The 16,556-nt window shown below is 42.7% G+C and overlaps 1 protein-coding gene across 1 annotated transcript; it reads right to left on the bottom strand.

Moving 5' to 3' along the window:
- Positions 1–3,048: 3,048 nt before the first annotated feature.
- Positions 3,049–8,976, bottom strand: LOC139534374 (myeloid-associated differentiation marker homolog). The gene is made up of 2 exons (XM_071333477.1): positions 8,913–8,976; positions 3,049–5,880 (listed from the first exon to the last, which is right to left on the bottom strand). The coding sequence occupies exon 2, from the start codon at positions 5,732–5,734 to the stop codon at positions 4,883–4,885; it is 852 nt and encodes a 283-aa protein (XP_071189578.1). The 5' UTR covers positions 5,735–5,880; positions 8,913–8,976; the 3' UTR covers positions 3,049–4,882.
- Positions 8,977–16,556: the final 7,580 nt, after the last annotated feature.

The raw sequence follows: 16,556 nt of genomic DNA, 5'->3' as shown, positions 1-16,556 counted from the left end.
ACGGACAAACTGAATTGGTCCACCCACACAGACAGCGTTGTGAAGAAGGCACAGCAGCGCCTCTTCAACCTCAGGAGGCTGAAGAAATTCGGCTTGTCACCAAAAGCACTCACAAACTTCTACAGATGCACAATCGAGAGCATCCTGTCGGGCTGTATCACCGCCTGGTACGGCAACTGCTCCGCCCACAACCGTAAGGCTCTCCAGAGGGTAGTGAGGTCTGCAGAACGCATCACCTGGGGCAAACTACCTGCCCTCCAGGACACCTACACCACCCGATGTCACAGGAAGGCCATAAAGATCATCAAGGACAACAACCACCCAAGCCACTGCCTGTTCACCCCGCTATCATCCAGAAGGCGAGGTCAGTACAGGTGCATCAAAGCAGGGACCGAGAGACTGAAAAACAGCTTCTATCTCAAGGCCATCAGACTGTTAAACAGCCACCACTAACATTTAGCGGCCGCTGCCAACATACTGACTCAACTCCAGCCACTTTAAAAATGGGAATTGATGGAAATTATGTAAAAATGTACCACTAGCCACTTTAAACAATGCCACTTAATATAATGTTTACATACCCTACATTACCCATCTCATATGTATATACTGTACTCTATATCATCTACTGCATCTTGCCATCTTAATGTAATACATGTACCACTAGCCACTTTAAACTATGCCACTTTATGTTTACATACCCTACAGTACTCATCTCATATGTATATACCGTACTCTATACCATCTACTGCATCTTGCCATGCCGTTCTGTACCACCACTCATTCATATATCTTTATGTACATACTCTTTATCCCTTTACACTTGTGTGTGTGTATAAGGTAGTAGTTGTGGAATTGTTAGGTTAGATTACTTGTTGGTTATTACTGCATTGTCGGAACTAGAAGCACAAGCATTTCGCTACACTCGCATTAACATCTGCTAACCATGTGTATGTGACTAATAAAATTTGATTTGATTTGATTTGAGATACATTTAAATGCTAAGGTTTTTCATGCCAGATTGACATCATTTACATTGTCATACTAGCCGGATTAATATGAATAAATGCCCTAACTGATTGCGCTAGAGAGGCTTATGGTGGCGTTGACCCCCAGCAGGCCAAGTTGTTCAGCACTATTATGGCATGGGGCTAGAAGCTGTTAAGGAGCCCTTTGGTCCTAGACTTGGCGCTCCGGTACCGCTTGCTGTGCGGGAGCAGAGAAAACAGTCTATGACTTGGATGACTGGAGTCTGAGAATTTTATGTGCTTTCCTCTGACACCGCTGTGTCCTGGATGGCAGGAAGCTTGACCCCAGTGATGTACTGGGCCATACGCACTACCCTCTGTAGCGGCATACGTGCAGATGCCGAGTAGTTGCCATACTAGGCGGTGATGCAACCGGTCAGGATGCTCTCAATGGTGAAGTTGTCGAACTTTTTAAGGATTTCGGGACCCATGCCAAATATTTTCATTCTCCCGAGGAGGAAATGGTTTTGTCTGCCCTCTTCACAACTGTCTTTGCGTGTTTGGACCATGATAGTTCGTTGGTGATGTGGACACCAAGGAACTTGAAACTCTCAACCCGCTCCACTACAGCCCTGTCGATGTGAATGGGGTCCTGTTCAGCCTGCTTTTTTATGTAGTCCATGATCAGCTCCTTTGTCTTGCTCACATCGAGAGAGAGGTTGCTGTTCTGGCACCACACTGCCAGTTCTTTGAGCTGTCTCATCGTTGTCGGTGATCAGGCCTATCACAGTTGTGTCGTCAGCAAATTTAATGATGGTGTGGGAGTTGTGTCACGCAGTCGTGGCCAAACAAGAAGTGCTTCAGTTGATTAACAAAAACTACACAAATCAACTAAACTACAGCAAGCAATAAATAATGACAACAGCGATTACTTACAGTACTAACAAGATACCTACCCTACATGATGACAAGACTACTGAGACTCTCACATACAGTGAGCTCCAAAAGTATTGGGACAGTGGCCCATTTATATACATTTTTTGGCTCTGGACTCCAGCACTTTGGCTTTGAAATGACGCAATGTTACCATGATCACGGATAGCCTTGAATGAATCGTGAATAACAATGAGTGAGAGTTACAGACGCACAAATATCATTCCCCCAAGACATGCTAACCTTACAATAACAGGGGAGGTTAGCTTTTTTTGTGGGGTATGATATTGATGCCTCTAACTTTCTCACTCATCATAATTCACAACTCATTCAGGATTATCCGTAATCATGGTAGCATCCACATTAATGCAGTGTTGAGAAAGTGTTTAGAAACATATTCTACACTCATTTACAATAAAAGTGACAAAGGCATCCAGCAAGTTTGTAGACTCACAAGCTTGATGTAATCACTGCGTGTTAGGACTACGGGAGCAAATACTAAACTTTTGACTACTTTAAATTCATAAGTGAATTTGTCCCAGTACTTTTGGTCCCCTAAAATGGGGGGGAACAATGTACAAAAAAATACTGTACTTTCTAAACAGTTGACCCGATATGGATGAAAATGCCCTCAAATTAAAGCTGAGTCTGCACTTTAACCTCAGTCCATTGTATCATTTCAAATCAAAGATGCTGGAGTAGAGCCAAAACAACAACAAAAATGGTCACTGTCCCAATACTTTGAGCTCACTGTAGTTGGTCTTTTAGCATAAACACTCAAGGAATAAAATATGATATAAAACAGAGTTTATTTATAGAAGAAATACAGTTACAGTGCACATTAGCATAGCACTTTAACCAGACACTCTGGCTGGTTACATTGGTTCAAACATTTATTTTCAAAATGCCTGTGCTGTTGCAATGTTACATTGCTACTGTGACAAACTCTTCTGCAGGGTGATGCCAAAGCATCAAGTTTGTTTGCAATCAATCATCTAACAATAACCCATGTCATGAAATACATCGGTGACATTTGTGAAATATGCCCCTGGTGGTGCAGTTCTAGCCACATTGCAGCATTTATTTGTTTGACCTGTTTTGTATCAGCCCGACTGTAGCCCATATGATACAATAAAGACAAATAGCATTTTCATTCGCTTTTTTTATTTCACCTTTATTTAACCAGTAAAGCTAGTTCTCTTGTTCTCTTTTACAACTGCGACCTGGCCAAGATAAAGCAAAGCGACACAAACACAGTCACACATGGGATAAACAAGCGTACAGTCAATAACACAATAAGAAAAAAAGTACGTCTATATACAGTGTGTGCAAATGGCGTGAGGTGGTAAGGCAATACATTGGCCATAGTAGCATAGTAATTACAATTTAGCAAATTAACACTGGAGTGATAGATGAGCAGATGATGATGTGCAAGTAGAAATACTGGTGTACAAAAGAGCAGAAAGGTAAATAAAAACAATATGGGGATGAGGTAGGTAGTTGGTTGGGCTATTTACAGATGGGCTATGTGCAGCTGCAGCGATCGGTTAGCTGCTCAGATAGCTGATGTTTAAAGTTAGTGAGGGAAATATAAGTCTCCAGCTTCAGCGATTTTTGCAATTCGTTCCAGTCATTGGCAGCAGAGAACTGGAAGGAAAGGCTGCCAAAGTAGGTGTTGGCTTTGGGGATGATCAGTGAGATATACCTGCTGGAGCGCGTGCTACGGGTGGGTGTTGTTATTGTGACCAGTGAGCTGAGATAATTGGGAGCTTTACCTAGCAAAGACTCATTGATGACCTGGAGCCAGTGGGTCTGGCGACGAATATGTAGCGAGGGCCAGCCGACTAGAGCATACAGGTCGCAGTGGTGGGTGGTATAAGGGGCTTTGGTGACAAAACGGATGGCACTGTGATAGACTGCATCCAGTTTGCTGAGTAGAGTGTTGGAAGATATTTTGTAAATGACATCGCCGAAGTCGAGGATCGGTAGGATAGTCAGTTTTACGAGGGTATGTTTGGCGGCGTGAGTGAACGAGGCTTTGTTGCGAATAGGAACCCTATTCTATATTTAATTTTGGATTGGAGATGTTTAATATGAGTCTGGAAGGAGAGTTTACAGTCTAGCCAGACTGTAGTTTGTAGTTGTCCACATATTCTAAGTCAGAACCGTCCAGAGTAGTGATGCTAGTCGGGCGGGCGGGTGCGGCAGCGAATGGTTGAAAAGCATGCATTTGGTTTTACTAGCGTTTAAGAGCAGTTGGAGGACACGGAAGGCGTGTTGTATAGCATTGAAGCTCGTTTGGAGGTTAGTAAACACAGTGTCCAAAGAAGGGGCAGATGTATACAGAATGGTGTCGTCTGCATAGAGGTGGATCAGGGAATCACCCGCAGCAAGAGCGACATCGTTGATGTATACAGAGAGTCGGCCCGAGAATTAAACCCTGTGGTACCCTGCTAGAGACTGCCAGAGGTCCGGACAACAGGCTCTCCGATTTGACACACTGAACTCGGTCTGAGAAGTAGTTGGTGAACGAGACGAGGCAGTCATTTGAGAAACCAAGGCTGTTGAGTCTGCCGATAAGAATGTGGTGATTGACAGAGTCAAAAGCCTTGGCCAGGTCGATGAAGACGGCTGCACAGTACTGTCTTATCAATGGCGGTTATGATATTGCTTAGTACCTTGACCGTGGCTGAGGTGCACCCGTGACCAACTCGGAAACCGGATTGCACAGCGGAGAAGGTACGGTGGGATTCGAAATGGTCAGTGATCTATTTATTAACTTGGCTTTCGAAGACTTTAGAAAGGCAGGGCAGGATGGATATAGGTCTATAACAGTTTGGGTCTAGAGTGTCACCCCCTTTGAAGAGGTGCTTGTTGAAGATAAAGGCAACACAGAAAAACTTTCACAACTGAACGAATTTTACACAGTAGTTTTAGTCCCACCTCCCTCTCCTTCCCTTCCTCTCTCTCCCCCTCCTCCCTCACACACTGACAAACACCAGGCGTGCGGAGTACGCCAGGTCTGCCAGGTAGAGCAGGAAGTTGAGAGCGGTGAGAACTGCAACCGTCAACAGTGTTGGCTGCTGCCGGGTTTGGGTGTGGCTGTAACTCTTGTCGAACTGGAACACGGGCCAGATGATGGTGGCGGTCAGGTACATGACAACAGCAAGCAGGCCATAGGCTGACAGGAAGCGTGCGAAGGGGAACGGGAGAAAGCCGGTACACTCCCCGACACACAGCACCACCACGGCCGCCGACAGGATGAAACAGACACAGTAGACCGCCATGCACCACTTGAGCGCTGCGTGATGATCGTACGACACCGGGTCGCTGACCAGCATGAAGATGATGCAGGCCACGAAGGTCTGGCACACCTTGAGCAGGCCTGGAGCCGTGGCCATGTAGCCCGACACCTCGCCCGGCCGCGCCCGCGTCAGGGTCACCTCCCACAGGTAGGCCACGGTGGCCAGGCAGGAGAAGACGGTGGAGGCGATGCGTCTGTCCCGGGCCTCCCCGTGGTTCTGCTGGCCCTTGAGGAAGTAGACAGGGAAGATGACAGAGGCGGAGAAGCAGAGCAGGGTGGCGTAGCAGGCCATGGTGATGGGAAAGTTTTTCCAGGAGACAGGGGCTCGGGCCTGGAGGCCAAAGTGCTCCACCAGCAGTACCAGCAGGGTGACGGAGAAGCTGAAGGCCCAGCAGAACACACACCAGTCTGCTAACCCGTGGGAGAGAGAGGCCCCGTGGGCCACCACACTGAAGGCCACGCAGGAGAACAACTGGGCAGCCACACGCACCCACAGAAGCTGGGAGGTGGGCAGCACAATCAATGGCATGGTGGGAGGTGTTATACTGTCAAGTTATACAGGGGAGTGGGGAATATGTACTGTAATATAGCTGAACACCGTAATAGTTATTGTTCTGAGCCCTTCCTCAGATACAATTAAAAGACTCTGAACTTGTCCTGTTCTCATCCAGGGTTCTGCAAGGAAAGAAAGAAACAAAGCAAGATTTAGGGGCCAGACAAATCACAGTATATCCCAATTTAGAAATAAATAAAATGAAACCATTGTGAAATTGTGAAACTGAAACCATTAACATGACTCTGTTCTACATACATGAGAGCATTTCTTGAAAATGGTTCCCAGTCACTTCTTCTCTACATGTCCCTCCCTCCCCAGAGAGATGCCTGACTGCATGCTCTCCTAGTTTAAGTACACACATTACATCAACATGGCTTGACTCGCAGTTCTAAGTTTAAATGCATGAGAGAAATGTATTCACTATAACAATACGTGCTAACAAATTGAGAGAAATACGTTTTTTGTACGTATGGGAAATTTCGGGGACTTTTTATTTCAGGTCATGAAACCAACACTTTACATGTAGTGATTATATTTTTATTCAAATTTAAAGATCCATATTAAGTATTGGATATTTAAAATAGAGCTTTTTCATGACCCTGCAATTTACCTATACAATGTCTGATGGTGAAGTAAACAACATATATAAATGAGCTCTCCACAATGAATTTCAATAGAAAACTAATAAAAATAGACAAGCTCCTGCAACCATGGAAAAGTAAATACCTGTCTATTTACGGAAAAAAATTACACTGATTAACTCCTTAGTCATCTCTTAGTTTACTTCACTTACTTATGGCCTTGCCTAACCCAGATGATTTGTTTTTCAAATCATATGAGCAAAAAATATATTTTGCTTTATCTGGGATGCTAAACCAGACAAGATAAAGCGTGCCCATCTATATAATGAATATGAACTGGGTGGGCTGAGATTAAATATAAAAGCTCTAAACCTCTAAAAGCTTCACTTTTACTTGAAGTTTTACTTGAACCCAAAATGGTTCTCAAGCAGATTACTAAGAAAAACTCATCCCTTGTTTAAAAATTGCCTTTGTGCAGATTGCCACGTCTCATTTTCGATTAATTGAAAATGAAACCTTGTTCAAACTATCTCTTGTTCAAACAAGCATTGCAGAGCCTGGCAAGTTGGGAGCTTGGGCCAATAGGTTGCTGGTTCGGGTTCCCGATTTAACTTGGTGGGAGATCTGTCAACGTGCCCTTTGGCGGGGTGCTTGACCCTGGTTGCTCCTGTGGGTCGCTCTGGATGGGAGTGTCTGCTAGATGACTGAATGCAACGTAAATGTTGAGCGGCTTCACTGCAGGTAGATTGTATGTTTTAATATTCAATACATTTTATTTTAAACAAAAAATAGAGTTTCTATGAGACAAATTCAGGTAAGTCCCTCCCTTTTTTGTTTGCTTCCGTTTAAGAAACGTTTCGCATCAGAATCGGCGGAATGAATACACCCCTAACCAGTGCAAAACCTTTCGCTATGGTGTAAAATGTTTTCGCTACGGTGTGCACAAATTAATTTTGTTCAACCCAGCTCTTTATGGTTGTTAGGCCTACTAATTGATTACCACACCCCCCCTCCTGGTCACATGTTATACTCCTCCAGTAGGTTACACTTATCGGTAACACTTTATTTGGGTAGTCCATCTGTAGATGCTCTACAGACTATATATAGTCTATCAGAAAGATTTCAACTAACTATCTACTAACCCTAACCCTTATCAACAGATATTGTTGATAGTATAGTATGACCATCTGTAAAGCATCTACAGATGGATTACATGGACTATCCAAATAAAATGTGGCCCACTTCTCCTCACACTAAGAAACCTATAGCAGTCAGAGAGAAAAATCTATTCTAGCTGTGACTTGTACTAGGGAGTATGCACACAGTAATGAGGAAATAAAAAAACAGTGAATTCAGACTGAACTGAGAAGGCATTTCCTCCTTGACGTCGTCGCTCTCTATTGGCATTGGTGTTCACTGTCAGTCATACAGCATCATCATCCCTTTTCATTGGGCCAAAGCTAAGATCCTAAGACTTCGAGACATGGTCGGCATCCCAAATGGTACCCTATTCCCTATCCCAAATGGTACCCTATTCCCTACACAGTGCACTACTTTTGACCAGAGCCCTATGGACACGGACTCATATTTAATATACTCATGAACTGAATGCAAGGTACACTGTCATCCTCATCATATGCTTGTCAGTAACGCATTGACTTCCTCTTCAGTGTGTCAAGCTCTAAACCCGGCTTCTTTAAGGCTTTGTTACTTTAAGTACTTCTTTACTGAGTCTGAATATATTTTTTGCTTTAAAGAGCCTCCGTTCCTCTCTGGCCGAGGAAGAAAAACAGGAAGCTGAACTAATGTCTCCATTTCACATCTACAGGGGCCCAGATACTACTAGCCTACTGTACCGTAGACCTAGTCCACATGGAAATGACAAGTTTGTGATATAAAACTGGGTTAAACAAACCTTGGGCTTGTTTACTGGACCCAGATTTGACCGAGGCTACTCCTAGACGAGTCCAGGACTAGGATGAATCTGTGTCTGGGAAGCTGGCCCACATTGTCAATACCATATTCCATTTCTCTTTTAGATGGGGGCCTAGTTACTCACATCTAGAGGCTGGGGAACAAAACTAAACTGAGGGGAAATGGGGGTTAGGAGGATGTGATGGGTGCAGTTATGGTACGTGCCCAAGTCTCTCTCTTGAAAAGGAAGTATTGCAATATTCTTAGCAGGAGAGTGCTGGTTTTATTGTTATTTTTTCATGCCAGTGAGAAATTCCCTATGAATGTTTTATTTTGAATTTAAATTAAATTATCCCAATATTGGCAGGATGTTCAAACTGAAACACATGAGGAGAAAAGTTCATCAAAGCATGACCAGACTTGTTGATGGTATTTCCAACACATTCGGATCATCAATGATGAGTGAGTGAGTGAGTGCACAAGCGTAAGGGCTGTGGCCGACGCGACGCACAGCACCTAAATAGATTAATGCTATGGTATCTGAGGCATTCTCATTGGACTAAAAATATAAAGTAATGGTATTTTCTGTACCTTCTTTCTCGTCTAGACTTCACTGGAATAAAAATAGCATTTTAAAGAAGAACGGTTATTCTTACCTCTGATCTCGCATGGTCTTCTTCCTTCCTGTTACCGTTTTGGAGCCGGGGCGCGCACTTTTACGCTCGCGACCACTTCGTCTATAGGTAACTGCCAAAATAATGGAAACACTTGACTAAATTAGGGATACAACCAGTGGTGGAAAAAGTACGCAATTGTCATACTTGAGTAAAAGTAAAGATACCTTAATAGAAAATGACTCAAGTAAAGTCACCCAGTAAAATCCTACTGGAGTAAAAGTAAAAAAGTATTTGGTTTTAAATATACTTAAGTACCAAAAGTAAATGTAATTGCTAAAATATACTTAAGTATCAAAGGTAAAAGTATAAATAATTTCAAATTCCTTATATTAAGCAAACCAGACGTCCCGATTTAATTGTTTTAATTTTTTTTAGGGATAACCAGGGGAACACTCCAACATAATTTACAAACAACGCATGTGTTTAATGAGTCCGCCAGATCAGATGCAGTAGGGATGACCAGGGATGCGTGAATTATACAATTTTCCTGTCCTGCCAAGCATTCAAAATGTAATGAGTACTTTTGGGTGTCAGGGAAAAGTAAAAAGTACATTATTTTCTTCAGGAATGTAGTGAGGTAAAAGTAAAAGTCATCAAAAATATAAATAGTAAAGTCGGGTACAGACACCCCAAAAAACGACTTTAAAGTATTTTTACTGAAGTAATTTACACCACTGGATACAATGCATATTGAAAGCAAGTGCTTCCACACAAGTGTGTGGTTCCTCATTTAAATAAGAATTTTATATCCCATTATGCTTAGGGTCATGTATAGAATGCTGGGCAGGTCATTATTTTGACTACCATGGCTATGCCCCCATGGGAAGATAATGCCTCCATCCACAGGACACGAGATATCACTGAATGGTTTGATATGCATGAAAATGATGTAAACCATATGCCATGGCTGTGTCCGTCACCAGATCTCAACCCAATTATGGGAGATTCTGGAGTGGTGATTGGACAGCATTTTCCACCACCATCAACAAACACCAAATTATAGAATTTCACGTGAAGAATGGTGTCGCATCCTTGCAATAGAGTTCGACACTTGTAGAATATATGCTAAGGTGCATTGAAGCTGTTCTAGCTCGTGGTGGCCCAATGCCTCATTGTGACACTTTATGTGGATGTTTCCTTTATGTTGGTAGTTACCTGTAGCTCAGAGAAGAACTGGGCGAGTTCGATTATGCTGAACCGCGGGGCAACGGTCTATGGCTGGCGCCCTTCTCAAATCGAACAGTCAGCATGGTGCATCGTCCAGGAAGATACAGCTCTTTCCCATAATATATATATCTATATATATATATCTATATATATACACACACACACGTATATATTTGAATTTTCTAACTAGTTTTTATTGGGAAGGCAAATAATGCGTTTTTATCAAACACAATCACTTTTGCATGTGAAAACACAGAAAATCATACTCATTCTCCACGTGCTTAATTATGTCACTTTTGTTTTGAGCCGACTTCATCATGGGCTTTAAACGGGGCACCTGGCTCACGCCCGGGATGGGCGTGTGCGAAACACGCCCATCCAGGCGCCCGGGACAGATTAATCGAATCCCCTCACTTTCTCACAAACTCCACGCCAAATTTGGTCATATGTCTCATTTATAGTAGGTCATGTCTGGAACTGGAATTGGGGGCTTAACCAGGGGCGCGTTCAGCAGGACAACGTTTTGGAACTGTTAGAAATAATGTTAGGCTATCTATAACAAACGTGCTTCTTGGACATGGAGAACAAGGAATCATGTTGGCTCTACTGATGGCATTTCCTATCTGCAACGTTCGACAACGTTTGGCTAATGAACTTGGCCCAGATGTGTGTGGATAAGGGGTGGAAGCTGTTTGAGGGTATGGGGAGGCATCGTCTGCTGAAACAGTTCCCATCGGGTCCAGAGTTTCAGCAATAGTTTTAACAATAGTATCCAGCTACATCCTGTTGCTAAAATTAGTCTGTCACTAAAGCCAATACTATCGCCATCTACTGGCGGTGGTTAATCCGTACCACCGACATGTGAACTCCTTTTCTTTCCTAGATTCCTTTTCTCATTTCCTAGCTCCCTTTCCTTCCCGCTCTACTGGCAGTGGTTAATCCCTACCACATTCATGTGAACTCCTCCTTTTCTTTCCTATATTGCTTTCCTTGCTCCCTTTCCTTTCCTCCTTGCCTAGCTCCATTTATTTTCCACCTTTCCTCGCCCCCGCCCCCCTTTCTTCATTATTATTGTTTATTAAGATAGCCTATATTAAATATAACCCCAGCATGATTTTGTTTAATTTGAAGGACTTGTTTTGAAGCTAATTTCATGCAATTTTATGTAGTGTACAAGTCTCATGACATCTTAGGTAGGTTATTTAATGATGATGATAATAATAAGGAAAATAAAGTCTTGACCCAATATTCCCCCCAAAAAATGTTGATGCATGCCAGCAAAGCCACAACACTAAACAATACATTAATTGCACTATAACGGTGACAAACGGTGCCCACAAACTGTTGGGACAGCTTTATGTAGGCCCTAAAAGCAGAGCTTTCTTTCCAGCACCATGGAGTGAATCCTTACCACCGCTACACCTGGCTATCAGTGGAGCATTGTCTGGCAGCGAAACAGATCATTCAGCCTCATTTACTGTCTTTTTAAAAAGCATAGCTGAAATGGCTGATTTCCTTAAACAAATGTGGTTTCTACTGACAATTGAGATGGACAAACTGTGGCAGAAGGGAACGATGAGCGAATAAGAGGCAATTCGATTAAGACAATGAGCGAGCAAAGACGGACATAGTCACTATAACTATTTACTCAGCACTTTTGAATTGTACAGTGACAAAATTCAGAACATGGGCCATTCTTACAGTATTCTACCTGTACACCAAGTCAGAACCGTAGGATAAATAAAGGGATCAGATAAGCAGACAATGAAATTTCTCTAAAACAGGCAATAGGCTTCATGTGCACCACCAAGTCGGAACAATAGGCTAAGTTATGAGGGGTAAAGGGAACAAATTATCAGGGTGAGGCACATGGGCTACTAACAGCTTACTACACAACATACACTTGGTATTACTTTCTTAGCTACAGTATACATATCTCCCTGGTATATTAAATAATTTATGCAGCAGCATACAATACATTTTTGGACTCACCTTGTTGGTGGCGCGGTGGTCCTACTTGTGGGCACATTTTGTCAAACTTCATCTTTTACTGGATTTAAGGTGCTGTCAAAACAAGTGGGATCTCAGGAAAAAACAAGGTCGAATCATGACGTCAGTGATCTTAGGTCGGTGCTCTAGAAAGAGGCCCGAGTTCCCAACTTGGAATTCTGAGTTGGATGACCGTTCAAAACGTATTTTCCTAGTCGGAGCTAATATTTTATATAAGTTTCCAGTTGTCTTTAACTCACTGAAGTCTGAGATTTCAGAGTTCCGAGTTTCCAGTTGTTTTGAATGCGGCAGAATTCATGCTGGATTGACAGCGTGGCCAATGTATTCAACCTTTTCTGGCCCATGGTGTTGCATGTGAATGTTTATCCTTTTATGCTTGGAAAAGAGACCCTTAAACCCAGACTTGGATCACACACCCTCTCCACTGAATAGCAGGCTAGTGATTGCTTTGCAACACTTGCAGTTAGCCACTGATTCCTTCCAAATCCTTCATTGTCGAATTGGCTTTTTCCAATTTGTTGTGTAATGTTTATGTCCAATGACAGATGAGCACTGATATGTTTTACCTATACTTTCTCTTCATATGACAAGGATTGAAATGGATTTGTCAGTAGAATGTTGACTTGATTCATGATGATGACTACTTGTCTAGCTTGTTACCTAAGATTTTGAAAGTATGATGTTGACATGATCAGTCCACTCAAAGCTACGGTAGATACAGTGCCTTCGGAAAGTATTCAGACCCCTTAACTTTTTCCAAATGTTCTTAGGTTACAGCCTTATTTTAAAGAGTCCCCCCCCCCCTCATCAATCTACACACAATACCCTATAATGACAAAGCAAAAACAAGTTAAGAATTTTTTGCTAATTTATCAAAATAAAATAAAAATGAAATATCACATTTACAAAAGTATTCAGACCCTTTACTCAGTACTTTGTTGAAGCACCTTTGGCAGCGATTACAGCCTTGAGTCTTCTTGGGTATGACGCTACAAGCTTGGCACACATGTATTTGGGGAGTTTCTCCCATTCTTCTCTGCAGATCCTCTCAAGCTCTGTCAGGTTGGATGGGGAGCGTTGCTGAAAAGCTATTTTCAGGTCTCTCCAGTGATGTTCGATCGGCTTCAAGTCCAGGCTCTGGCTAGGCCACTCAAGGACATTCAGAGACTTGTCCCAAAGCCACTCCTGAGGTCCAGTCTTCGCCCCAGTCTGAGGTCCTGAGCGCTCTGGAGCAGGTTTTCATTAAGGATCTCTCTGTACTTTGCTCCGTTCAGCTTTGCCTCGATCCTGACTAGTCTCCCAGCCCCTGCCGCTGAAAAATATCCCCACAGCATGATGCTGCCACCACCATGCTTCACCGTAGGGATGGTGCCAGGTTTCCTCCAGACGTGACACTTGGCATTCAGGCCAAAGAGTTCCATCTTGGTTTCATCAGACCAGAGAATCGTGTTTCTCATGGTCTGAGAGTCTTTAGGTGCCTTTTGGCAAACTCCAAGTAGGCTGTCATGTGCTTTTTTCTGAGGAGTGGCTTCCATCTGGCCAATCTACCATAAAGGCCTGATTGGTGGAGTGCTGCAGAGATGGTTGTCCTTCTGGAAGGTTCTCTCATCTCCACAGAGGAAACCTACAGCTCTGTCGGAGTGACCATCGGGGTCTTGGTCACCTCCCTGACCAAGGCCCTTATCCCCCGATTGCGCAGTTTGGCCGAGCGGCAAGCTCTTAAGAGTGGTGGTTCCAAACTTCTTCCATTTAAGAATGATGGAGGCCACTGTGTTCTTGGGGACCTTCAATGCTGCAGACATTTTTTGGTACCCTTCCACAGATCTGTGCCTCAACACAATACTGTCTTGGAGCTCTATGGACAATTCCTTCAACCTCATGGCTTGGTTTTTGCTCTGACATGCACTGTCAATTGTGGGATCTTATATAGACCGGTGTGTACCTTTCCAAATCATGTCCAATCAATTTAATTTACCACAGGGGGACTCCAATGAAGTTGTAGAAACATCTCAAGGTTCATCAATGAAAACAGAATGCACCTGAGCTCAATTTCGAGTCTCATAGCAAAGGGTCTGAATACTGATGTAAATAAGGTATTTCTTTTTTCTTTTATAAATGTGCAACATTTTCTGAAAACCTGTTTTCACTTTGTCATTATGGGGTATTATATGTAGATTGCTGAGCATTTGTATTTTTATTTAATCCATTTTAGAATAAGACTGTAACGTAACAAAATGTGGAAAAAGTCAAGGGGTCTGAATACTTTCCGATGTCACTGTATAATGTGATTTTAAGTCATTTTATCTGTGGCCAATGACCTTGAGCCTTCTTAGATGGGCACTTCTAATGTAAATCTATGGCAGCACCCAAAATCCAGTGGTCTAAAGTACTGAAGTAAAAATACTTTAAAGCACTACTTAAGTAGTTTTTTGGGGTGTCTGTACTTTACTATTTATATTTTTGACAACTTTTACTTTTACTTCAGTACATTGCTAATGAAAATTATTTACTTTTTACTCCATACATTGTCCCTGACCCCCAAAAGTACTCATTACTTTTTGAATGCTTAGCAGGACAGAAAATGGTCCAATTCACACACTTATCAAGAGAACATCCCTGGTCATCCCTACTAACTCTGATCTGGCGGACTCACTAAACACAAATGCTTCGTTTGTAAAAACACGTCTGAGTGTTGGAGTGTGCCCCTGGCTATCTGTAAATTAAAAAAAAACAAGAACATTGTGCTGTCTGGTTTGCTTAATGTAAGGAATTCGAAATGATTCATACTTTTACTTTTGATACTTAAAAGAATCCGTCCCTTTTTTTCAATTTTCGCTTAAAATTACATGCCCAAATCTAACTGGCTGTAGGTCAGGCCCTGAAGCAAGGATATGCATATTCTTGGTACCATTTGAAAGGAAACACTTTGAAGTTTGTGGAAATGTGAAAGGAATGTAGTAGAATATAACACAATAGATCTGGTAAAAGAACATTCAAAGAAAAAACCAACCGTTCTTTTGTATTTGTTTCGTACCATCATCTTTGAAATGCAAGAGAAAGGCCATAATGTATTATTCCAGCCCAGTTGCAATTTAGATGTTGGCCACTAGATGGCAGCGGTGGATGTGCAAAGTTTTATACTGATCCAATGAACCATTGCATTTCTGTTCAAAATGTTGTATCAAGACGGCCCAAATGTGCCTAATTTGTTTATTAATAACTTTCATGTTCAAAATGGTGCACTCTCCTCAAACAATAGCATGGTATTCTTTCACTGTAATAGCTACTGTAAATTGGACAGTGCAGTTAGATTAACAAGGATTTAAGCTTTCTGCCAATATCAGATATGTCTATGTCCTGGGAAATGTTCTGGTTACTTACAGCCTCATGCTAATCGCCTTAGCCTACGTTAGCTCAACTGCCCCGTGGAAGGGACACTGATCCCAAAGAAGTTTTTAAGTATATTTTAGCAATATTATTTACTTTTGACACTTGAGTAAATTTAAAACGAAATACTTTTAGACTTTTACTCAAGTAGTATTTTACTGGGTGACTTTCACTTTTACTTGAGTCATTTTCTATTAAGATATCTTTACTTTTACTAAAGTACACTGCTCAAAAAAATAAAGGGAACACTAAAATAACACATCCTAGATCTGAATGAATGAAATATTCTTATTAAATACTTTTTTCTTTACATAGTTGAATGTGCTGACAACAAAATCACACAAAAATTATCAATGGAAATCAAATTTATCAACCCATGGAGGTCTGGATTTGGAGTCACACTCAAAATTAAAGTGGAAAACCACACTACAGCCTGATCCAACTTTGATGTAATGTCCTTAAAACAAGTCAAAATGAGGCTCAGTAGTGTGTGTGGCCTCCACGTGCCTGTATGACCTCCCTACAACGCCTGGGCATGCTCCTAATGAGGTGGCGGATGGTCTCCTGAGGGATCTCCTCCCAGACCTGGACTAAAGCATCCGCCAACTCCTGGACAGTCTGTGGTGCAACGTGGCGTTGGTGGATGGAGCGAGACATGATGTCCCAGATGTGCTCAATTGGATTCAGGTCTGGGGAACGGGCGGTCCATAGCATCAATGCCTTCCTCTTGCAGGAACTGCTGACACACTCCAGCAACATGAGGTCTAGCATTGTCTTGCATTAGGAGGAACCCAGGGCCAACCGCACCAGCATATGGTCTCACAAGGGGTCTGAGGATCTCATCTCGGTACCTAATGGCAGTCAGGCTACCTCTGGCGAGCACATGGAGGGCTGTGCGGCCCCCCAAAGAAATGCCACCCCACACCATGACTGACCCACTGCCAAACCGGTCATGCTGGAGGATGTTGCAGGCAGCAGAACGTTCTCCACGGCATCTCCAGACTCTGTCACGTGCTCAGTGTGAACCTGCTTTCATCTGTGAAGAGCACAGGGCGCCAG

Source organism: Salvelinus alpinus, chromosome 11 (assembly GCF_045679555.1).
Source record: "Salvelinus alpinus chromosome 11, SLU_Salpinus.1, whole genome shotgun sequence".
In the NCBI taxonomy this organism is placed as follows: Eukaryota; Metazoa; Chordata; class Actinopteri; order Salmoniformes; family Salmonidae; genus Salvelinus; species Salvelinus alpinus.
This window is presented reverse-complemented; position numbering and strand designations above follow the sequence as displayed.

Excerpts from the sequence above, each read along its gene's own strand:
- LOC139534374 (XM_071333477.1), bottom strand. The coding sequence starts at position 5,734 with ATGCCATTGATTGTGCTGCCCACCTCCCAGCTTCTGTGGGTGCGTGTG.